The sequence below is a fragment of the Macrosteles quadrilineatus genome, unplaced genomic scaffold, assembly GCF_028750875.1.
Source record: "Macrosteles quadrilineatus isolate MER2022 unplaced genomic scaffold, UCM_ALF_1.0 Scaffold_1__1_contigs__length_201487025, whole genome shotgun sequence".
In the NCBI taxonomy this organism is placed as follows: domain Eukaryota; kingdom Metazoa; phylum Arthropoda; class Insecta; order Hemiptera; family Cicadellidae; genus Macrosteles; species Macrosteles quadrilineatus.
The window spans coordinates 50,948,666-50,973,081 of NW_026542594.1; the positions used below are offsets into that span (position 1 = coordinate 50,948,666).

Genomic DNA, 24,416 nt, shown 5'->3' on the forward strand with positions numbered 1-24,416 from the left:
AACATTGTTATTAAACTACAGCTGTTGTCAGAAATGCTGTTCTGCTATTTAATTTAATTTGTTTACAAGGAGAATTGTTTTTTGGTGCCATGTGGTCAATGAATTATACTTTTGCATATATTTTAAATGCTATACACTATATAAAATGATAGTACCTGTACTGTAATACATTAAGAGATCTTAATTTAAATAATCAATAAGCAGGATTGAGCTTGTGCCAACATGTTTCCTGGTAAGTGTGTTGTAACTGTTTCTCATAGTATTATAGTATCTTGCAGTAAAACCGAATTTTTATTTTCTGCATTCTCACCCCGTAGCGAAGCACGGGCAGAGCAACTAGTTCTATATCAATCAATCAATCAATAAAATCTTTATTGATTAGGTTTTGGTTAGGTTCTTTCAATCTTATCTCAGTGACAGATGGCAAAAAGTCTATCTAAACGGCACTTATTCTAGCCATGTTCGAGTGCCCCAAGGCTCTATATTGGGCCCTACCCTGTTTATACTGTATATAAATTACTTGCCTTGTAATATTAATGACTTATCTGTAAAAAGCTTTCTTTTTGCTGATGACTTGGCCTTGTGTGTACGGGGTAACTCTTTGAATGACGTTACAGATACATTGGATACAAAATCTGCTGTTATTAATGACTGGTGTAATGCAAACAAGTTATGTCTGAATGCTGATAAGACTCAAGACCTAACTATTAGTCTTAGCAGTAATGGTAATGATGTAAACACTCTGAAGTTTTTGGGTTTTCACTTGCAGTCAAACTTGAAGTGGTTTTCACATGTAGATTTTGTAGCTTCTAAAATTGTAAAAGGCATATTTATGATAAGAGCACTTAGGTCCACTGTTTCAGTTGATGTCCTTATTTGTATATATTATGGCCACATTCATAACTATTTTTCCTATGGTACCTCACTGTGGGCCAAGAGTTTTTATGCTAACAGGTTGCTCTTTACTTTACAAAAGAAGGCGGTGAGGTTAATTTGTAGTGTGAATAGAAGAACACATTGTAAGCCCCTTTTTGTGGGTCTTAACATTCTCACATTTCCATCTTTGTATGTTTTGGCAAGTTTGTTGTATGTAAAAGAAAACATTTCTCACTTTGAAAAGATATCTGATGTGCACAACTACTGTACTAGATCAAAAGATAATCTGTCTACACTAAGGCATAAGTATACAGCCACTCAAAATAGTTTTGAGTACCAAGGTGTTAAAATGTACAATTTCTTGCCTGCATCCATCAAAAACCTGTGTGTTTTAAAATTCAAACATGTTTTAAAAACTACTCTAACCCAGGCTTGCCTGTATAAACATGAAGAGTACTTTGGTTTAGAGTTTTAGATATTTTAGTTGTCAGAGCCATCTTGATTGTTTTGTTTTTATTTTGACGATTGTCATGAACTTTGTACATAGTTTTAACGACAATAAATCATTTCATTTCATTTCATTTAATCAGAACGTACAGATACATCGTACATGCGTCATTGTTATTTTTAATATAACATAAATATATTACTTAAAGTTAAAAGATTTATATAACAGCAGATTTTAGATAAAATAAATACATTACCGGTACTTAAAGTTTAAAAAATCATCCAGACTGTAAAAAGAATTTCCTATTAAAAATTTTGTCAGTTTCCTTTTAAATTTAATTGTGCTTTGCTCCTTCCTTATGCCATCTGGGAGTTGATGGATAAATTTAATGCCAATATACTTTTTTACGATTTTTAATTTTGAAATTTTGTTTATATCTAGTACCTATTGTAATTGTGGATATCCTGTTGTCGCTCTAATTTTGATTCATTATTTTTTACATAAAGCATTGTTTTATAGATAGCCTATATAAACACGGAACTGTTAAAATGTCCAAATCTTTGAAATATTTTCTTAAATAATTTTTGCTATAGGTTTTTTATAAATTTAGGATGTGTCTTATAGCTTCCATTTGTTATAATAAAATTCTTTTTAAATTTTGATTACTCATACTTCCATAAATTTCAATGCCATAAGATATATGGGAGTGAATGTGGGCATAGTAAACTGTTTTAAGGGTTTGTACATTGCAAAAAGGTTGAAGTCTATTAATTATAAAAACTCCAGAGCTTATTTTCTTACAAACATGATCAACATGTTTGGACCAGTTTAACGTTTTATCAACTATAAGACCTAAAAACTTTGTGTTATTCTCAAAGTTATTAAAAGTTTCATTGTTTTTTGAATTTTTACAAGAAAATTTAATCAAAGTAGCCTAGTTTTTTTTTTATTTAGTAAAAGATTTTTATCATTGAGGAAAGTGTTTACAATTGAAATTTTCTATTTTCGATTCTATACTGTTTGTATTTTTGTCATGTATTGACATACTGATTTCGTCTGCATATAAACATAGTTTGGTATTCTGAATTTTATTAGTTCTAGGTGTTCCTGCATACCTCCCAGATAAGATAAGAATAGGAATAGTCCAAGAACCGATCCTTGAGGAACCGAATATTTTACCTGCCTTAACTTAGATTTTATATTGTACAAATTTTGCTTCTCAACAAATCTAACACTGACATACTGTTGCCTTTCTTCCAGATAAGACCTTATCCAGTTCAATTATTTACCATAAATACCATAATTCTTAAGCTTATTTATTAAGGTAGGATGGTGAACACTATCCAAAAGCTTTAGACATGTCTAAAAAAGCACCAATAATACAGTTATCTCTATCCAAATTCTCTAAAATATATTCAATAAAAGATATCAATGCGGTTATGGTGGACTTTTCTTTTCTATAACCATGTTGATCTTGGTCTAATCATAGACAAATAGAATAAATATAGACTGTCAAATGAAGGTTCCCTCACCCACCGCTGCCAGCAGAGGCTGCAGCGGTGTACGCCGTAACTACACGGCAAACCTAGCGGTGGAGGCCAGAACTTATGCTAACCGCAGCACAGCTGAAGTTCAATATTTATTCTATTGGTCTATGGTCTAACATATAATTTTTTTCAAAATAATCTAACAGCTGATAAAGCATATTTTTTTCAAAAAGTTTAGAGAATGATGGTTGTAGGCCTATAGCTAACAGCCTATAATTCAAGGTATCCTTATGTTTCCCTTTTTTAAAGCAGGAATGATCTTAGAAATTTTTAATTGAGTAGGATAGATACCAGTTTTTAGGGATGAGTTGATTACATGTACCAATGGCTTTAACAGTACTGATTTTGCTTCTTTAAAAATTTTGATAGGTATTTCATCATATCCTGACCACTTAAATGGTTTCAATGAATCAACCAATTTATTAAGTACTAGTGTGCCTGTTGCTCGAAATCGAGCAATTGTCAAGTACTATTTAAAACTGCAGTAATAACGGTCATAATTTTTTATTTTGATAAGTTTAAAAGACTCAAAGCTTACCGGTACTGTATGTAACTAATTGAAATACTCACTCTATTAATAACGGGTTGAAATAATGAACACTTATTGTAAAATATTTTATCCTTTTTAGAAGCCGGCCTTATTTTTTAGTGTTTTGTAAAAAACTGAAACCCTAAACTAAAATTATGGCTTCGACATTCCCTAGTCTCAAAATTATCTTTCTTTCAACACAAAAATCATGAAAATCCGTCAAATAGTTGATTCAGAATCGTGAAATAAAAAAACCCTGTCTTGTTTTAATATAGATGATTGTTAAAAAGACATTTTTTCTTAGTTTTAATTATAAGTTTGTACTCTTTCTTATTCTCTTTTATATTCTTTTTCAATGCTACATTATTTTTTTGCATCTATAAGTATGGTATTGGTCAATTATTTCCCTTCGCTTATAAATAACTTCATCGTCAATCCATTGGTTATACCTAATTATTATATTTAACTATTTTAGTTTTTGGAAAGTGCAAATTAATGTAATATTTTAAAATATCATAGAAATACGTAAATTTTTCCTCTACAGGTCTAATATACAGCAGGTTCCATTTTATATTTGCAAGTGATCATCAATCAAGAAACATTTTCATACTTTCCTGGCTAAATTTTCTGCCCTCCCATAGGCCTAGTTAGTTTTGAATTCTTATAACTTTTAACATTAGGTATTAAAAACTTGAAAAGTTGCAAATCGTGATCAGATAAGGCAGTGATAAAACATTCTAGTTTACAACTTTTATAATCTATGTTAGTGATTTAAAATCGATCACCACTTACCATCTTTTTTGTGTATTTACCGTCTTGTGAGTAACAGTATAAGCGTAAATATATGTTTTAAGTCTTATAAGACGTATCTTCTTCCGTAAATTTAATAACACGTACAATGCTGATCAAGAAGTTATTTAAACTTTTAAGCCATGATTGCGTGTTTGATGCAGTGATCGCAGCTATGTACAAGGGAACACTCCAAAGGCCTTTATAAATGGCTTATTTTTATCATATATGTATGACAGCGATTATTTGAAAAAATAAAAAAATTGACTTAACTGACACAGTTAAGCAGTCAAGAGCACCCGACATGGCCCAAGGTCAAGTTGATCATTATAAACAAGTTGAATACGGAATGCAAACTTGCGCAGTAACTGAGACACAATAGAAATGTCAGTGTGATTCTCACTCATAGTCGGGTGAAGGACAAACTGTTGAAAATGCCTGCCTTTTTGTCAGCAGTTATTTGTCAAAGTCATACTACAGATGATATGAATGTTTAAATTTATTATCAGCTGTCTGTTTTGTTGTCCTTCCATGTCTTGTAAACATTAATGAGAAATACATTTGATGTTTTATAGTTTAAATTCGTTTTTCATCGTAGTTATACTTAGATTTTCCCTAAACACCTCCACTTGGGAGAATAATTCAAGAGGGAATCCATGCATAAACACGGTACATGGGAATTGACCGAGCTCCCTCCGGGAAAGAAGACTATCAACAACAAGTGGGCCTACCGAATAAAGCGCAATCCTGATGGAAGTGTTGACAAATATCGGGCGAGATTGGTCATCAAAGGATGTGTGCAAAGACCCGGTATAGATTACACTGAAACATTCAGCCCAGTTGCTCGTCTGGAGGTCGTTCAATCAATATTGTCCATTGCAGCTGTTGAGAAAATGGTTCTGCGGTAGTTTGACGTCTCAACTGCGTTCTTGTACGGAGACGTTGAAGAAGAGATTTTTATGAAGCAGGCTGAAGGATGATGGGACAAATCGTGTTTGTTGTCTCAAACACAGCTTATACAGCCTGAAACAGGCACCTCGATGCTGGAATAAACGGTTTGACAACTTCATGAAAGGCGACAGAGCCGTGAAGATCCCTGGGTCTACATTTGTCCTACCCCTGCTGGAAAAATCATCGTTGCTCTCTATGTTGATGACGGATTAGTCGCAGCGACTAGTCAGACCGAAATGGACTTATTTATCAGGCAACTTCGTTCACAATTTGAAATCCTAGTAAAAGAAGTATCATACTTTCTCGGACTCGAAATTTCTCAAAGTGATGGTGATATCTTCGTCTGCCAGTCCGCCTATATCAAGAAAGACCAAGACTTCAAGTCCTGCGAAAACATCTTGGACTCTCGGCATGACTATGCAAATAAGGGAAGTGTTGAAAATGCCTGCTTTTTTGTCAGCAGTTATTTGTCATAGTCCTAACTTACTACGGAATGATATGAATGTTTATTAATTATCAGCTGTCTGTTTTATTGTCCAAATTTGTTCAATGTCTTGTGAACATTGATGATCGAAAAATGTTATCGGCAGTGACCAGGATCCGAACCCACGACATCGCTGCCTTGGGCCCGAAGTCCACGACGCTACCGACTGAGCCACCGACTCACTGTTAAACTTAGATTTTCCCCAAACAACCCCACTTGGTAGAATAATTCAAGACAGATTGTGGAAACGGTTTCAGCTGTCAATAATGTTTCTGGGAAGTGATATTTTTATGGATTTGACCGACATTCCAGAGATGGTTGTCCTGCATTAGAAGCAAAGAATGGGAAATGTAGAAAGGTGGGTCACTACACAAGTGTCTAAAGCAAGTATAGCCCAGAATTTTACAACAAATAAAAAGGATTCTGGAACATCCGCTGCCTTACTTGCAACTGCAGCCAATACATCACTACTAGGCCTAAATAATTCTTTAGTTGAAGCTAATGCAAATGACTTCAAAGCATGTTGTTTAATCGATACACAGGTAGTTTTACGAAGTTTTAATTCCATTTGCTGTCTCTTGCACCAGATATGAGATTTCCAATTTAATTTTTTGTCAAAAGTTAGACCTAAATATTTTACACTGTCTGCCTCCGTTAAGGCTAAATTATTAATGGTTACTGGAGGATTTTACCCTGTTCTCAGAGTAAAAACAATATGTTTGGACTTGTTTTCGTTGACTTTTATGTGATACAGGTAGTACATCAAGCTTTATTAACTTAAATTTTGTCAAGATGTATAAATTGAGGATGTAGGCTACCTATAAAGAAAAGGGACATGTATCTCTAGCTGCGTCCAATTTGAAGTAATTCGTTCAGGGGTATGTGAAAGTCAGTTTAAGTTTTCCGGCATATAAATACAATGATTTTAAATTGAAGGTCTAAGAAGAACGGTCTTTGCTTTCAATATTTAAATAAATAAATAAAAGAAAGAACTAAGTATGCGCTGATGTAGGCCTACTTATTGGACATGATGTTATGAAGCTACACTCAAATGACCAATTGGATCATAATACAAATTTAAATACAATTTTTAGAACCTCTAAACTAAACACTAAACAAGTAAATGGTCTTGTTAATGAAGAAAAGAGCATATAGGCCTATAAAGAGCAATGGTACTGAGAAACATGTATCCTACCTATGTTTAATTTTTGTATGTTAATCTTTTCAAGTTTTTGTAACCGACATAATGGCTTTTTAAAATGAATATAAGCTAAATTTTGGACACTATTGTCTTTATCTACGTCCTACAACACCAAGGTGTCACTGTAAATTTAACTCTTCCAGTAAAAAGGTCAATATATCTACCGGTAGGCTACGTGATAATGCCCCAACTCTCTAGGACTAGACGGAAGTAATGTGTAAAACAGTTGCGGGTTAGAACCTAGTGTCCTAGGATGTAAAAATGGGACATAAAAAACAATTTTAAATAGTAGCATATAGGCCTAGTAAAAAATGCATAGTAATAAGACATAACCCTGCTACACTTCATTTTAACTAGGCTTATTTGTTGGACTTAATTTGAACTTTAAAATATTTCAAAAGACTTCTTAAAGGCATATATGAATAACTTAGGCCTACTATTGACGGAAGGAAAATGTGGAAGCTACTGAAAGTCTACGGGATTCCAGAAAAATTAATAAACGTGGCAAAAACCTGTATAAAGGACACCAAAGGAAAGTCAGAGTTAGGCCTAAGGGTGAATTTGGTGATAACTTTAAAATAAACACAATGAGTAAAACAATGGGGTGGTCCATCTCCTCTTCAATCTTGTATTGGAAGAGGCTCTCAAAGAGACTGAAAATCTGAATTCAGGAGTACTTCTTGGACAAAAAATCTATATTTTAGTGTTTGCTGATGATATAGGTAAGCCTAGCTGTAATATCTGAAGATTATGATGGTTTTAAACCCCTGGCAGAAACGCTTCTAAAGAATGCAAAAAAGCTGGTCTTTTTGTAAGTGAAGAAAAAACCAAATAGGCTAGGCCCAAGGCGTATGAAAGCGTATCTTTCATACGCCTTGGGCTAGGCCTACCTAGTTGTAAAGCCTAATTCATACAAACACAACTAAACTTAGGCTACTAACCTCCTGGATTTATTTTGTGATATTAGGAGTTTTTGATTTGCTGTGTCTTCTCCTTCACTGCTACTAAATTATTATGGAAATTGTTTGGTGTTCGTTCCGTGTAAATTTGCTGTTTGCTTGTAACAAGGAAATCTAACCTGACCTAACCTATAAAATTGTAACCGTAAACAGAAAGAGAAACAGAACAGAAACGAAACACCGTTGACGGCACTGAGCTATAATTATTCTAAGGTTGTGCCGTGCGGCACACGGGAGATTTTTCAGGTGCCGTTATGACTAGCTGCTGCTAGTGCCGTTACGAACGACGCCAGACGCCATATAGTGCAGAAGACTCAGCAGAGCCAGGAGCGTTAATAGGCCGGGCGCCAAACGGGTTGAGTATGCACTGACAGTCTGACAAAATTTGACTGTTGATTATTGTTGCGGACATCTAGTAGATGAAAAAAATCTATGATGTCGCATTTCTAGGGTGGTCACAACTCGGGGGGAGGGGGGAAGTCGCGCGGGTCATTGGTTTACGTTTCCGCGTCTAACTCTCAAACGGTTTAATGATAGAAAGGTGGTTTAAGCTTCTATCAACGCCTAAATATATTGTACTTCAAAAAGGTTATTACAACCTTTCTTCTATCTCTTATGCTTTAGGCCTCAATCAACTTTTATTGCAAAAATTAAAATTTAAAACTACTTTAAAATCAAATATCGGAAATATTGTACGCGTTTAAGACATGTTACAGAAGATTTATGGTTAGAAATACTAACAAATAGTACCAAAACACCAAGTTTAAGGTAATCTGTGCAAAAACAACAGAGCTACGTTTAATGACGTAAGAGTAAACGTAGAAAATTCGTAGTAGTATCGAGGCGCATGGATGGTGATGGTACGTAGCCCACAGTCAATATAGGTTTGATGTTGTAATTAACTATGGGAAAGCTGAATTTTTCTATGCTGTTAGACCATGTTGTGATGAGCATTTTCCCAAAAGTCCCCACTCCTACCCCTTTGTGCTTTCCTCTACCCCCCCTTTTTAGATAAATTTACAGTATCTTAGAAATTAAGCTATAACTTTAAAACGGGTAAGGATAGTATTGCAATCTTTTAATAATCATTTCGCGTTACGATATTCTACAAAAAGTGTATTTACCATGGTATCCTAAATATTCATAGTTAAAAAATATCATAAACATAAAAAATTATTTTTTACGGATTAATTTATGAAACTCTTCCTTGTAGATTTTTTATATGAGGTCACACAACAAAATGTTCGATATAAAATTTGGTGTGCATAGTTTACGCTTTAAAATGATACATAGTTATTAACAGTTTGTTTGCATATAGTGGTTATAAATAGTACAGTATGGATTTTACAGGACTCTGGCTTTTTTGTGCACCGCAACAAAATGAAAAAAAATACGTATATTATGGTTTTTGTATTTGAGTTTGCCGCTTTATATAGATTACTAGGTGAAACCCGTCGAAATCGACGGTTACTTTCAAGGCTTACACTAATTCATCTAACTGAGTGAAATTGAGAGTAAATTGAGTGAAATTATACATATTTTGAGCATTTAGCATTGTTTAAAGATTAATAAGCGTAAAAACAATAATAATATTAATTGCGTTTTTAAAATTTTGAAGTTTTGAGAAATTGGTTTTGGGGTTACTGTTAGAGCTGGAATTCCTAGAAATGGGGGATGTCAGTTAGTTGTCTCAGCCTTATCAATTACATAAAGTTGTCAATATAATCTTTCTACGGAATGTTAGGTGTAGTGGTATAAACTTGAAGTAATGTTGGCTTTTATTCTTGAACTGTTATTGGCCTAATTTATATGACGTGCAGCTTCATTGGCAAAAAATAATGCGAATTACATAGTAATGAAGCATTTCCAAAAAGCAAAAAATAATGTAAATTGTCTGTTACGTAAATATTGATGCATACATTGTGAATCAACGTATCTTATAAAGTATGATGTGATCTAGTTTGAAATAAATACGACTTTCCGTCATGACAGTAGCTGATTAAATAGTATTTCATTGTGCCATTTTTACAGCCAAAATGTCGTGTTATTTTCAATAATGTTACCAAACCAGTGGGCCACGGTCCGTGATATAGGCCACAGTAAATAATTTGTCAACATAGGTACCATTTTAGGCAAGGTTTCTGTGTTTGGATGTTATTAGAAACGGTAAGAGCACGATAAAATTTTACTGCGGATGAATTTTCTGTTGGAGATATATATGCCGAGTTATAAATGTCACAATGCGAGTTTGAGCAGTTTGTAACTATATTATATGGGTAAGTTACATAGATTTGTAGGCTGCTCAGTGCACTTTAAGAATATATAGTTTAGAGATAAATTAAATAGTTTTTGTTGCCGAGTAGCGCTAGTAAACATGCACAACCCTTCTCGTTAGTCTAATAACATTCAAAGGCTCTCTAAGAGTTCAAGTTCTTATTTATATACATTTATACATCTATACACTATACATCTATACACACTATCTACTTACATCTATACATTATTATGTTTTCCCTAAGCTGAATGAATACATCGAAGTAACCTCTCTGAAAAGTCTGCAGTATATTGCAGTTTTCCAGCTTACTGTAATGAATTTCTAAATCATGCACATATTTCTACATAAATATTGTAAAATGTTTTATCCAGTTGCTGTAAACCACTATTAATTTAACAAAATATGGACACGGCTCAAATGGGCACCGTGCTCTTCTGCGCTTGTATTATTTTGTATTGTATTACACCATCGAAGATACATTATTATGTTTTCCCTAAGCTGAATGAATACATCGAAGTAACCTCTCTGAAAAGTTTGCAGTATATTGCAGTTTTCCAGCTTAATGACTTTCTAAATCATGCACATATTTCTACATAAATATTGTAAAATGTTTTATCCAGTTGCTGTAAACCACTATTAATTTAACAAAATATGGACACGGCTCAAATGGCCACCGTGCTCTTCTGCGCTTGTATTATTTTGTATTGTATTACGCCATCGAAGATTTTTCCAACGATTGAAAGCATGTATGACAATAATCTCATGAACCCATGATGATATGTTTAGAATATTATGACAAACTATTATAGTTTGTCATAATATTCTAAACATATCATCATGGGTTCATGAGATTAGGGAAAAGGTGTGAAAAAGTCAGACACCAACCCGTGAATTAGATATAAGATAGTTCAATGAGAAATAATAGTCTATTGTGAAAAAAGGATTTTCCACTGATTTCGTAATGGGACGTTATATTTCAACACATGGCATGATACAGAAGAAAATCCAGTTTAAAATCAGAAAATAACATTGCAAATACTTCTTTTGGACTATTCAGTAACTCCCAATAAATGTGTGTTGTTTAAAATACAATTTTAAAATCAACAGCTGTTTTATTAAAAAGTATTATCCACATGACCAAAATGTAAACAAATCTGTGGAGGGATCTTTAAAGGCTTCTGGGACAGAGACCTAATCGAATTTACTTCGTTTTTCTTTTGATAACTCATCTACAGACCAAGACCTTTCTTTGGACACCTCTACCAAGTTTCTACGCCCAGCCGTTCTCTCAAATTAGTGGAGACAAAGTTTTCAATTAAATATTTAGATTCCCCCATGTTAATCTTATTGGAGAAAATTCAACTTTGATGGATGATCTTGTCCAAACTAATAAAGATATCAAAATACGAAAAAGACTTTGCAAAACTATTAACGTTATGTAGCTCATTCAGTACATATACAGACTGTAGTGGATACATATGAATGAATATCATGCTGTACGCCAGAGCCTCATTTTATTATACAGGGTGTCTCACCTAAAGTGAACCAATAGATAACTTTTTTATCATGAGATATCTAGAGTTAACTTCTTATGGGACAGAACCCTTTATTTTAAGATGTTTTTTTAGTGGTTTCGAATTTTAAAAATATGATCGCCATTTTCCAATATGGCTGAAAACTTTGTTAGTCCTATGGAATACCTTGTATTTTATGATTGTTTTAGAATGTAAACGCACAATTTTTAGACCTTTTTAGTCTTGACATTTTTCTCTAAAGCTACTTGTTTAGGAGTTACATCGTGTTACATCGAAGAAGAAATGGTTTCTGAGTACTGTACATCCTGCATCCTGTAGCTCATAAACGATAAGTTTTAGAGCGAAAATACAAAGAATAAACAAGTTTTCAAATCACGTCTCCATAAAAAAAACCATAAAATAAATTGTTCCAATATCAAAGTAGGCTACCATTTTTGAAAATGGTGACCATTTTTAAAACAACAAAATCAGTATTTTTAACGTATTTTATATATATTTTTTTTTAACGAGGACTTATATGTGACTTATTTATTCTTTGCACTTTCTCTCTAAACTTACTCGTTTATGAGCTACAGGATGCCGAATGTACACCACAATCCAGACAGCACACTTTCTCCTCAGGACATCCCACGGATATTGCGACAGGATATGCAAGATATCCCATAGTAGTCCTATGGTCAACCTTGGATATCCCAGGATATCCGCAGGAATGCGTAATGTCCCCGCCCGGGGATGTCCTACGGATAAGCTCACAGCATATCCGTGGGACATCCGAGGTCATCCCAGGGTAGTCCTCAGGACATTCTCAGGGCATATGGGACTACTATGGGATGTCCCTGGAATAAAGTGTGGTCTGGGCCTGAACATAAAAAACACAAAATAATATAGATTTAGTATGAAAAGGTTAATTATAAGTTGAGTAAATTTATTAAATAGTTAATAAACACAAATTTGGAAGAAAAAAACGAGAAAAAAGTTCTTGACCCAGACATGTCTCGAACCTGGTACCTCCGTATTATGAGTCTCTTACCTTACCACCTGAGCTATCTGCGCTTGATGATTATGAGTGTTTTCAAGTGGTGAAAGAGTAGCCGACAGTTGCAATAGTCGCAATACTTAAAATATTTTCGATACTACAGTATATAATATGATTCTGTTAATCTGTTTAGGCCTCAAGTAGTTGAATTGTTTTTCTGATAGTTGGAAAGGATACTGGTGTTTGAATATAGATTAATTTAATTACCATTAGATTATCACTGTTGTTATATGATTAAAATTAGTTTTAGATTATTTTATTAATTTAAAGTTGGAATTAAATACACATTTCACACAACTATGATAGAACTCTAATTTTCATGAACTCAGTGGTAGTAATATGTCAGTAAAGTAAAGTCAGCCCTTGTTAGCCACAGTATTAACAAGACACATTTCATTCTGGGAAACCTTCAACTTTTAAAACAAATTATAAAACCTCAACATCTTAATGCGTGGGAATCTTATTTTATAGAAAAAATATACCAAAATTAATTATTTGTTAAATAGTGAAGACGGCTCAATTATAAACTCGGAATTACTGAAAATAATTACATCAAGAACAACTCTGTAATATATCCAAAATTCAAAAGATTATTTTTTCTAATATTATTTTTTATTTTTCCAATATCCTTTAAATCATCTGTTTTAACTTGGTTTTTTTATCAGAATTTATTTTACAATCTGTTCAAATATGAGAACAATAAGTAAAACATATATCTAAAAAACAATGTCAGGAAGCAAGCACCTGTTCATCAACAAGTCTTGCCAAAAATTGGATCAGTCATTTAAATATTTACAAAAATCTGTAGCTTAGGTCCAGCACATGCACAACACTTTTTAACCTGGTAATGCACTGGCTATTGTCCAGCAGATTAACAGCAAGACTGTTCGGATGGTATTCAAATTTTTTTTGATAATTTTTGCTAAGGTCTGTAATTTCTTCTTTCACTGATTTAATTTTGAAGTCATTCCTAATTGTAGTGTTGGATACGAACCAGGGTGCGCCAATAATTCTTCTCAGTGCCTTAGCCTGAAATCGTTCAAGAATTTCGATGTTGGATTTGTTCGAGGTCCCCCAAAGTTGAATTCCGTATGTCCAAATTGGTTTGATCATAACTTTAAACAGTAAAATTTTGTTAGCCAATGATAATTTTGAATTCGTACCTAGTAGCCAATTGAGTTTACGAAGTTTTAATTCCATTTGCTGTCTCTTGCACCAGATATGAGATTTCCAATTTAATTTTTTGTCAAAAGTTAGACCTAAATATTTTACACTGTCTGCCTCCGTTAAGGCTAAATTATTAATGGTTACTGGAGGATTTTACCCTGTTCTCAGAGTAAAAACAATATGTTTGGACTTGTTTTCGTTGACTTTTATGTGATACAGGTAGTACATCAAGCTTTATTAACTTAAATTTTGTCAAGATGTATAAATTGAGGATGTAGGCTACCTATAAAGAAAAGGGACATGTATCTCTAGCTGCGTCCAATTTGAAGTCATTCGTACAGGGGTATGTGAAAGTCAGTTTAAGTTTTCCGGCATATAAATTCAATGATTTTAAATTGAAGGTCTAAGAAGAACGGTCTTTGCTTTCAATATTTAAATAAATAAATAAAAGAAAGAACTATGCGCTGATGTAGGCCTACTTATTGGACATGATGTTATGAAGCTACACTCAAATGACCAATTGGATCATAATACAAATTTAATACAATTTTTAGAACCTCTAAACACTAAACAAGTAAATGGTCTTGTTAATGAAGAAAAGAGCATATAGGCCTATAAAGAGCAATGGTACTGAGAAACATGTATCCTACCTATGTTTAATTTTTGTATGTTAATCTTTTCAAGTTTTTGTAACCGACACAATGGCTTTTTAAAATGAATATAAGCCAAATTTTGGACACTATTGCCTTTATCTACGTCCTACGACACCAAGGTGTCACTGTAAATTTAACTCTTCCAGTAAAAAGGTCAATATATCTACTAAAGGCTACATTATTAATGGTTACTGGAGGATTGTACCCTGTTCTCAGAGTAAAAACAATATGTTTGGACTTGTTTTCGTTGACTTTTATCCTCCACTTTTTAAGCCAATATTGGAGCTCAGTCAAGGCATATCATCATTAATCTTTCATTAAAAACTGTATAGTTTTGTGTTTTAATAAGGAAGATTTACGTATTAGTTTCCATAACCTCAATCTTTCAATTTGTTGTTTGATTTGTGTTTACCTTTGTTACCTTTGTTTCGTTCTTTGAATTGTTCCTGCTAGTCAGCTAATACTATGTTGGATTATGACTATGGTATTGACACTGGTGATTCAAAAAACGGTGATGTGATCTGTAATCGTGAAAGTCCAGCGAATGAACAACTTTTTTTGTCGTCCGCTCAAACCAGTGACGTCCAATCGAATACTAATGTTGTAACCACGCGTCATGTTGGTTTTTGGCAAACTGTCCCGGGTAATAAGAGGGGAAATGTTAATCTAAAAACCCGTCATTCTGAAAAACCTCGACAATCGACCTCAAACAATGTGGTCCAAACGGGAAACATGTTTGATGCTCTTAGTGACTCAAGTGACATGGAAGAAACTGTTATTTCTGACAATAAGGAGAAGGAGATTAAACCTCCACCCATATTCATCCTGAACGTGTCTAATATCAAACAAATGATGACATCGATAGAGTCAGTGATCCCTAGACATGAATACACTTACAGGTGCATAAACGGTAATAAGGTCAAAATTTGTCCATTATCCATTGACTCATATCGAAAACTAGTTCATAAATTGACTGAGCTAAAAGTTCCGTTTCATACATTTCAAGTAAAACAAGACAGGTCTTTCAGAGTGGTCCTGAAGAATATGCATTTCTCAACTGACATAGATGATATCAAATTATCAATTGAGGAAAAAGGCCATAAAGTACGTAATGTATCAAATATAAGGGACTTTAAAACTAAATCACCACTTTCACTGTTCTTTGTGGACTTAGAGCCTAGCCAAAATAACAAAGACATATATAATATTCAATATTTGTTGAATGCCAAAATCGTGTTTGAACCACCAAGAAAAAGATCAGAAATTGTCCAGTGTAAAAAGTGTCAACAATATGGGCACACAAAGGGTTACTGCTGGTATCCATTTCGCTGTGTGAAATGTGGTCAAAACCATGATACCTTGATTTGTACAAAACCTGTCGCTGAACCACCAAAGTGTGCTTTGTGTGAAGGGAACCATCCAGCGAACTACAAGGGCTGTGCAAATTATCAAGAAATCAAACGTAAAATCAACCCTTCGCAAAAGTTTTTGAAGGAGTCGAGAACTGCAACTGGGTCAGCTCGTGCCTAAGTGTCAAGTAGATCCTTCACTGCTGATAAACCTGATGTTACACATCAAACCTATGCTCAAGCTGCTGCCACTCCTAAATCAGCACCAAATGTGAGTAGTGAACGATCTAGCTCCAACAATCTTGAGCATACAGTTACCTGTTTTATTGAAAAATTTGAGAAGCTAATATTACAACAAACCCAACAAATAGGTACCCTCATGAACCTACTAACAGCTGTCATTAACAAATTGAAATGAACTCCCTCCTAAGAATATCACTTTGGAATGCTAATGGCTTGGCAAACCACAGCCAAGAACTTAAGTTATTTATCACTCAACAAAAAATAGATGTATGCCTCATTTCTGAAACCCACTTCACTGATAAAAGTTTCTTCAAAATTCCTGGTTATATTGTCTACTTTACTAACCATCCAAATAATAGAGCTCATGGAGGAACTGCTGTACTAGTGCACAAAAAACTAAAACACTATGAGCTTCCTAACATGCAAAATGATTTCTTACAAGCCACGAGTATTGTTGTAAAATGTGGCAATAACGCCTCTCTTACACTCTCGGCAGTCTATTGTCCTCCACCTCATGCAATAAGTAGAGATCAATTTAGAGACTTTTTCTCAACGCTTGGTCCAACATTTATTGTGGGTGGGGACTATAATGCTAAACACACACACTGGGGCTCGAGACTAGTAACTCCAAGAGGCAGAACTCTTTACAGAGCTATAACAGAAATGAATTTGGATTGTGTATCTTCAGGTTTACCTACTTACTGGCCAACTGACCGAAAAAAATACCAGAAATACTGGACTTTTTTGTAGTTAAAGGTGTACAATTGAACTACACGAATATCGAATCATCCCTTGATCTTTCTTCAGACCACTCCCCTGTAATCATAACTTACAGTACTAGTATATGCTTGAAGGAAAAATCCCCGTCGTTGTGGAATAAGAATACAAACTGGGATTACTTTAGGACCCTTGTAAATAACAGAATTGATCTTAAAATCCCGTAATGGAATGAACATGATGTGGAAGAATCATTAAATTACTTCAACACTACCATACAGAAATCAGCCTGGGAAGCAACTCCAAAATCTAAAATCTGTGTCTCAAAATCAAATAACTACCCAATCTATAATATTAAAACGAAACAGTGTTTTTTTTTTATTTCGCGATTCTGAATCAACCACTCGACGGATTTTCATCATTTTTGTGTTGAAAGAAAGATAATTTTGTGAACTAGGGAATGTCGAAGCCATAATTTTTGTTTAGGGTCCCAGTTTTTTTTAAATTAAGTTTTAATTTTTAAAAAGTCTAGAAGCCGACGCTAAGTTTCTAAACTAGCTTTTGGCATAAAATAATTTGCTTAACATAACAGCTGTAAACATTCAGCTTTTGTGTCACTAATTCAGCATTTGGATAATAATTACATGCTTAGGGTTGACTTATCTATACTATGTGTAATGCTATGCTCATTGTACGTCCATTTTATGGGTAAGAGGATGTAGTCCAGTCAAGGAATGAGGTGTAGAGTGCGTGAGCAGGTAACTAAGCGATTCCTTCAGAAACTTGTTCAGGGAGCTTAGGGTGTTAACATGCCAAAAGTCCTGACTCCTAGGTGGTGAGCCAGGGGGTGGAGGGGGGGAAAAGGGGGGGAGAAAGGTACGCATTTTGGGTTTTTTGATTATATCTCGAAAACTATCAACTTTTTGTATACTATAGTAAATTATAAAATTGAAGAAGATTAAATTTTCTACAAGAAAAGTATATAATGTGTTTATTTTGGTTCAACAGATTACGAGTTATAACTTATTTAATTGATATCTTATTAAAATACTCCTTCCATAAGAAATACATGTAAATTAGTATGCGAAATGGGGCGAATCCTATCCGCCCAAAGGAAATATAAATGATATTCTGGAAATCTTGACAAAATTTCCAGTAATTTGACACTTTAATCATTAAAATTGATCCAAAATTAAGGCGAGGGCGAGGTAACAAAATGTCGAGTTTTGGCGTTTTTTTATTGGAAATATAAAAAAAAACCTTAAATCATCCCATTTTTAAACGCTCACCCTGGCTTTAATTTTTGACAAAATTTCATGATTAAAGTGTCAAATTACTGGAAATTTTGTCAAGATTTCCAGAATATCAGTTATATTTATATATTATTTAGTTATATATAGAAGCAACCAATAAAATGGTATTTGTGTTTTACGAAAGCTTGGTTAATGAACTATGAATACTTGAATACTTACTTGAATACTTGATTCCTTCATCTTTGACCAACAAAAGTTGGATAGATTGCGTCGAAAAAGAGTAAACTAACAAAACACTATAAATTTATATATATACAATTTAATCAGAACTGACGGATGTGACTCGGATTTTTGGAAAGGCGAGTGGTTCGTCAATAAGATCCTTGATCGAGTAGAGGGGCCTACTGACTAGGCTCTGGCGAAGTGCAGACGTAAACTAACTTTTTTGGTTCTAGGGTCCGGATGGTTGTCGGTAGCGTATTGAATAATATTATCGCTAGAGACGGGTATGAATTAAGCGTGTGGCTAAGTCGAGAACGGGGTGCATCCAGGTGAACATTCCATAAGTCTGGTCTCATGGATACTGAGATTACTGTCCACGGAGTGGATATTCCTAGAATATCCTCAACTAAGTACTACAGAATATTCTCTTCAAAATCAAATTAGAATATTCTGAGAACATTCTAGCAGGACATTCCAAAGGAATATTCTATGTGAATATACATAGAACGATCTAAGAATATCATGAATCATTGTATTGAACCATTGTACAATTCATGGGAAATTGTAAGCTCTGCGCGTCCCATAGTTGTGCTGCACGTTTCTGGTTGAGAAGTTGTTTATATTTTATCTCAAAAGGACTAGGGTGTTTAACGTATACTGGCTGTAAACTGATAGAATGCCAAGCTCTTTAAAAAGAGGCCTACAGTGGTTGGTAGGGCCGGAAGATGTTATTAGTCTTAGTCTTAGCGCCTTCTTCTGCAGCAACAGCACACTCTGGGTCGTCTTTAGCCCATAATTTATGTGGCTATGAAATAATGCATGGTACTTTATGACTAGGTAGGGACGTGTGATCTTATGCTTAAGTTTCCTGATCAGATAGAATATTCTGCTTAGCCTAACGCACACTTTCTCCACATGGAGGTTCCAGTTGAGTTTGGAATCGATCCAGAATCCTAGAAGTTTGACCGCCTCGTCTTCAATGCCCTGTTTGAGGGTGCACGTGATGGATTGTGTTTTATCGTCATTGCTTCTGAGGCGATGCAAAACGAACCATTCTTTGGCTTCATCCAGCAGAAATGCCCTGCAGCGAAACAATAATTTGTTTCCTGTAATCTAAGTAGCTGACTAATGATTTGCGGACTACTCCAGTGACGCCATATTTGCCAAGCTTGGAAAGAAGGATATCATGAGAGACCACGTCGAATACCTTGCTAAGATCACAAAGACTGAGATGGACGGAGTCAGATTCAAAGGCATCAGAGATGTTCTTGACTAGGCTAAGGAGTGCAGAGGTTGTGGATCGTCCGGCCTTAAACCCATGTTGGGAATCGTTGAACAGGTCGTTGTTCTCGAAATAGGCCACCAGTTGCTGTTTCATTACTGACTCCAGAACCTTAGAGAAAACAGGAAGAATTAATATTGGCCGAAAGTTAGCGGGCTGTGCCAGGTCACCCTTCTTGTAGATAGGAATGGTTTTAGCTATCTTCAGGTTTTCGGGAAAAACACCTTCAGCCAAACAGCTGTTGACTAAATAAGCAAGAGGGGCAGCAATAGATTTAAATACAGATTTAAGAATATGGCTAGAAACTCCATTTAAATCTTGACTAAAAGAATCTTTAAAATTGTGTACTATTTTAATCAGATCTTTCTCACTCACCTTTTTCCAATTTCTTAGGGTGACAGTTGGGTTTAGGTCCGAGAGGTAGTCAACTGAGTTAGGCTGTAACAGAGGTAGGTCAGAGATTATATTTTCAGCTGTACCAGAAAAGTAGTCATTAAAGTCGTCGGTTGATGATGGAGGTACATGAGTGGATGGTCTGAGTTGGTTGATGATGCACCAGCGGCTTTACATGAATTTGGAGCAATCAAGATGGTCTGTGCATTGGACATTTTCTTAGCTAACCTAGCTTTGGAACTGTAGTCTTTTTTGATTTTAGTATAGAGTGAGAGGTATTTGATTTTCAGAGCAGGGTCAAGGGTCAGTTTGTAGTGATCATGAACTAAAACCATCAGTGAACGCAGCTTGCTTAATTCTGGGGTATACCAATTGTTAGGATTACTTACTTTGGTAGATTTAGATTTTATAGTTTGCGGTTTTCTCCATTTCTCTAGCTGGAAAGACCAAGTCAAATTGTTCTTGGAAAAGACCAGAAAACATCCTAAATGCATTTGAAGCGTCAGGTATTGTGTAGATACTCTCCCAATTAATATTCTCTAGCATACTACATAGGGTCGGTACATTATTTAAATCTAGTTTCCTTTTTACTATCTTTTACGAGTCTAGCCAGTGGGGTTCTATGCTTACTTTGGTCAGTCCCAATGTAAGGACCACGGCTCCATTGTGGTCACCAACATGGGACGGAACAACCTCCGCTTTCAAGTCCCATGAGTCAAAATTGGTAGCGGCTGTGTCCAGACACGCGTCGCTTCTGGTTGGCTCTCTTGTGGCAATATAGAGCCCAAAGCTTCGAAAAAGATTCACAAAAGAAGCCTCATCAGGAAAAGGTCTTTCCAAGTGTACATTAAAGTCTCCACACACAATTAGTTTACTAGATTTATATTTCGATAGGTATGTTAGGCACAAGTCCATTTGGTTTAAAAAAAAACTATCCAAATCGCTATCAGGAGATCGGTAAACAGTCATTAATATTGTGTTAATATCAGTAGTTACTTCCACTGCAGTGACTTCAAAGAGCATTTCAATACCAAAATTGTCAAGAGATATCTTATTACATTTGAAAGAGTTTGCAGCAAAAATTGCTACCCCACCATTTTTATATACGCTACGTGCAAAAATATTTACAAGATGAAGGCCACACAAGGTATTGTAAAATTCAGACTCACCATCCGCTTGGTTTAAGAACCGGGAATTATTTTAATAACTTATTTTGTACGTGCCTTTTACCACACAGCCTGGACAACGTTTTTATATAATTATAAGATTCAACCTTTTGCAATGTTTTTGGGAAATGTCGGTGGTCCTAACTGTGTGAAAATAACTTATAGCAATACAATTTTACTTAAAAGCTACTAACTAAGTAGGTAAATGTAATACAATAGCATAATAACAGCTAATGCTTATTGTTTTACTTACCATAATTCATTTTCCTGCTGTTTTAACATTATACAACCAACTACATATTTAGGAACTGTAACTTGATGCACGTTAACAAATGGCGTCCATCCATTACAAAACAACAACAAACAAACTCACCCACTACACTAGTCACTGACGAGTGACACTAAACAAAATCAAAATGACTTCTTTAATTCATGAGTTGCCCGTAATAAGCGCTGCTGTAGTTTCTGAGGAATATTCCCAGAACATTTCTAGAATATCCTCAACTAAGTACTGCAGAATATTCTCTTCAAAATCAAAACAGAATATTCTGGGAGCATTCTAGCAGGACATTCCAAAGGAATATTCAATGTGAATATACATAGAACGATCTGAAAATATTATGATTGTGCCACTCAGTGCCAGCACAATCAGAGCACATTCAGAACATTCTGAGATCGTTCTGGGAATAATATGTGCTCTATGGGCAGGTTGAAGCCAGTGTTCCACTACGCATAGAAAGTCACAATTCACTTGTCCAATGAAGGAGTCTTCATCACCCGTAGTTCCGTTATGGGGGGATAGCCTTGGGGGGAAGGTGGTGTGGACGGGCGGGTAGCGCGGGGTCATTATGCGTGCCTTTCTGAAAACATCGTGTAAACAAGACGCGACTCCGCACCTACGCACGCGCAGCGGCAAACTTATCTACCCTTGGACATCGAGCAGTACGAGCACAGAACATATCGATCTTACATGGATAGCGCTGGGTTCACAACGATATGGTAGGCATTCGGTTAAATATCGAGCTTGTTTTCTACCGGATGACAGACATCGACATTTTAGTATCGGCTCTGGCTCACAGGCTGTCTCATGGTGGAAGTAAACTATTAATTGCCTTGGTGCCTTCTGCTGCAGCTGCTCCTCTCCTATGTCTGTCGTCAAACTTCATAATGTGGCCTTGACGATGGAAGGCCATAACTTAATTCACAATATTACAGTGAGAGTGAATGCAAATAAATAAGTACAACACATAATATCTGAACCTGGCATAAAATTTGCCAATGAACATTATTATTATCCAATTACAGTAAGGCTGATAACCAGTATGATGAGAACTAAAAGAACTTAAAATTACTGAGGAATTTTAAAATTATTATTCCAGTAACTTACGCAATTAACGCCTGATAAATTACCGCCCCCCTTACTTTTAAAAGCGTTTAGATGTCCTTTGCATATTTCCTCCATAATAATGCACCATGAAACTGATCAAAAGGAACAAAGTTGGAATAAATTAAATAACCTAATTAAATCAAATATTTTCCTTTTCTTTTAGGCTAGTGTTTGTTGTCTCTGTCTTCTCTCTTCTGTCTGTCGGTGTTGGTTGGTTTGGTTTTTTTTTTAACAAAGTGTTATTTACAATCTGTTTTACATTAAACAATAATCTATATAAATAAAATTAGAGTTTTGTCTGTACATTGCTTAGAATAATGAACTTTTTGGTTATTTTTACATTTCATAGGTCAGAGAAACCGAATCAAACCTTATCTCAATTTCTGTCTGTCTGTCTGTCTGTCTGTCTGTCTGTCTATCTGTCATTCTCTTGGTAACGCTAAAATACGCACTTTATTACAACTACTCCTCAATAACTATAGCACTGTCCCGCCTGAAACTTATTTTCCAAATACTATACATATATGAGATGGTTTTAGACGTATTTCATCGAATATGAGACAGTTAGATATTTAACAGTAAACCCTTGAAAATCAAGTTTTTGTCGATTTTTGACGTGGAATTTCTGGAAGCCCATGTTAACCTTATGAGAAATGAAATTATTGAATCTTAACAGCTGTTTCAATTAAACAAGTTGGTTCTGTTCTGTGATGTTCAATAGCATTAAAGTTACAAGGATTACCAACAGGGTGCAGCACTAGCACTATTATTTCTTTTACATTTATGACAACAGCTAATTTGCAACCTGGAGGCGAGTGAGCGTAGCGAACGAGCTAACCTGAAGGCAAGTGAGCGTAGCGAACGAGCTAACCTGAAGGAAAGTGAGCGCAGCGAACGAGCTCCAATATACAGGTGAGTGAGCGTAGCGAACGAACTTCAACCAGGACGTGATTGAGCCATGCAAACGAGATCAGATAGTAAAAATAAAAGTAAGCCTACCGTTATAGGATCGACCGGCAGACACAGAGGTAATTTAACCTTTTATTGATTGTCATACCGATCCGGAACAACAAAAAACAACATAAAATGAAGCTATGTATAATAGTTTGGCCAGCATATCTTAAAATATGCAAACCAACTGCTGTTCTTTATATAAGAAGGTTTCAACTGAATATTATAAGATCCCCGTGCGTAGAACGGGTACACAGCTAGTCATTTATATAAATAAAATAAAATTTGGAAAACACGAGTTAGCAGCTAAACTTGTTTGTTTTTGTTTTGGTTGGTTGGTTGGCGCTATGGAAGCCAATCGATATACGATATTCGATAGTAGTTCTTTTCATACTACGACGATCGATACTTAACCGTATGCCTACCATATCGTTGTGAACCTAGCGCTATCCATCTTACATCACTGGCTGTGAGGAGCCCTTGTGGCGAGAGCAACTAATTAAATGTTTGTTAATATCAATAATATGAGTAACATTATGCCTTGGCATTATGGATATATCCATAAATACAATGACCTTCAAAACTAGCTTTTACATTTTTTCTAGCGTTTGCCGTTGTTTAGAAAAATACAATTAACATAATTAACAACAAAAACTTTTAAACGAATCAAAAATTCTGAAAACATACAAATTAATTTATTATGTATGTATCTATTTTGTATGAAATTTTGATTAGGTTCTGACGTTTGGTTTACATTCTATGAATTTTCAAAGTCACGTTAATAATTTACATTTCGACTTTTTTATTAATTGTTATAGAGGAGCTAAAAATATTTTTCACCACACTATGATGTTTTTAGCTGTTTTACATACGTTAACTGGTGGCTGAAAATTACGTTTTACTGGACATGCCAGCTGTCATCGTCATTTGGGGACCAAGCAGGTTTTATATCCCTAGGGCCGCAAAATCAGCTGCCCGCTTACTTTCTTATAAAACACTAGCA

At 34.9% G+C, this 24,416-nt stretch overlaps 2 protein-coding genes across 2 annotated transcripts in view; both read right to left on the reverse strand.

Annotated features, from left to right (window-relative positions):
* LOC128983014 (U4/U6 small nuclear ribonucleoprotein Prp4-like) overlaps nucleotides 1–7,964 on the reverse strand; it is a 125,708-nt gene extending 117,744 nt beyond the window's left edge. The window contains exon 1 of the mRNA XM_054402136.1: nucleotides 7,767–7,964. The gene's annotated coding sequence lies outside the window, so the exon portion shown is untranslated. The remainder of the gene's footprint in view (nucleotides 1–7,766) is intronic.
* Nucleotides 7,965–19,297: 11,333 nt separating this feature from the next.
* LOC128996829 (uncharacterized) lies at nucleotides 19,298–21,357 on the reverse strand. The gene is made up of 4 exons (XM_054422320.1): nucleotides 21,329–21,357; nucleotides 20,540–20,699; nucleotides 19,892–19,954; nucleotides 19,298–19,627 (listed from the first exon to the last, which is right to left on the reverse strand). The coding sequence occupies exons 1-4, from the start codon at nucleotides 21,355–21,357 to the stop codon at nucleotides 19,298–19,300; spliced, it is 582 nt and encodes a 193-aa protein (XP_054278295.1).
* Between the last annotated feature and the right edge of the window lie 3,059 nt (nucleotides 21,358–24,416).

Excerpts from the sequence above, each read along its gene's own strand:
- LOC128996829 (XM_054422320.1), bottom strand. The coding sequence starts at position 21,357 with ATGTTAAAACAGCAGGAAAATGAATTATG. Across the intron at positions 19,955-20,539 it reads TTACATTGGGACTGACCAAA|CCTAACTCAGTTGACTACCT; the intron begins GTAAGCATAGAA and ends CCTCTGTTACAG. Across the intron at positions 19,628-19,891 it reads CCCTAAGAAATTGGAAAAAG|GTTCTGGAGTCAGTAATGAA; the intron begins GTGAGTGAGAAA and ends GTTTTCTCTAAG.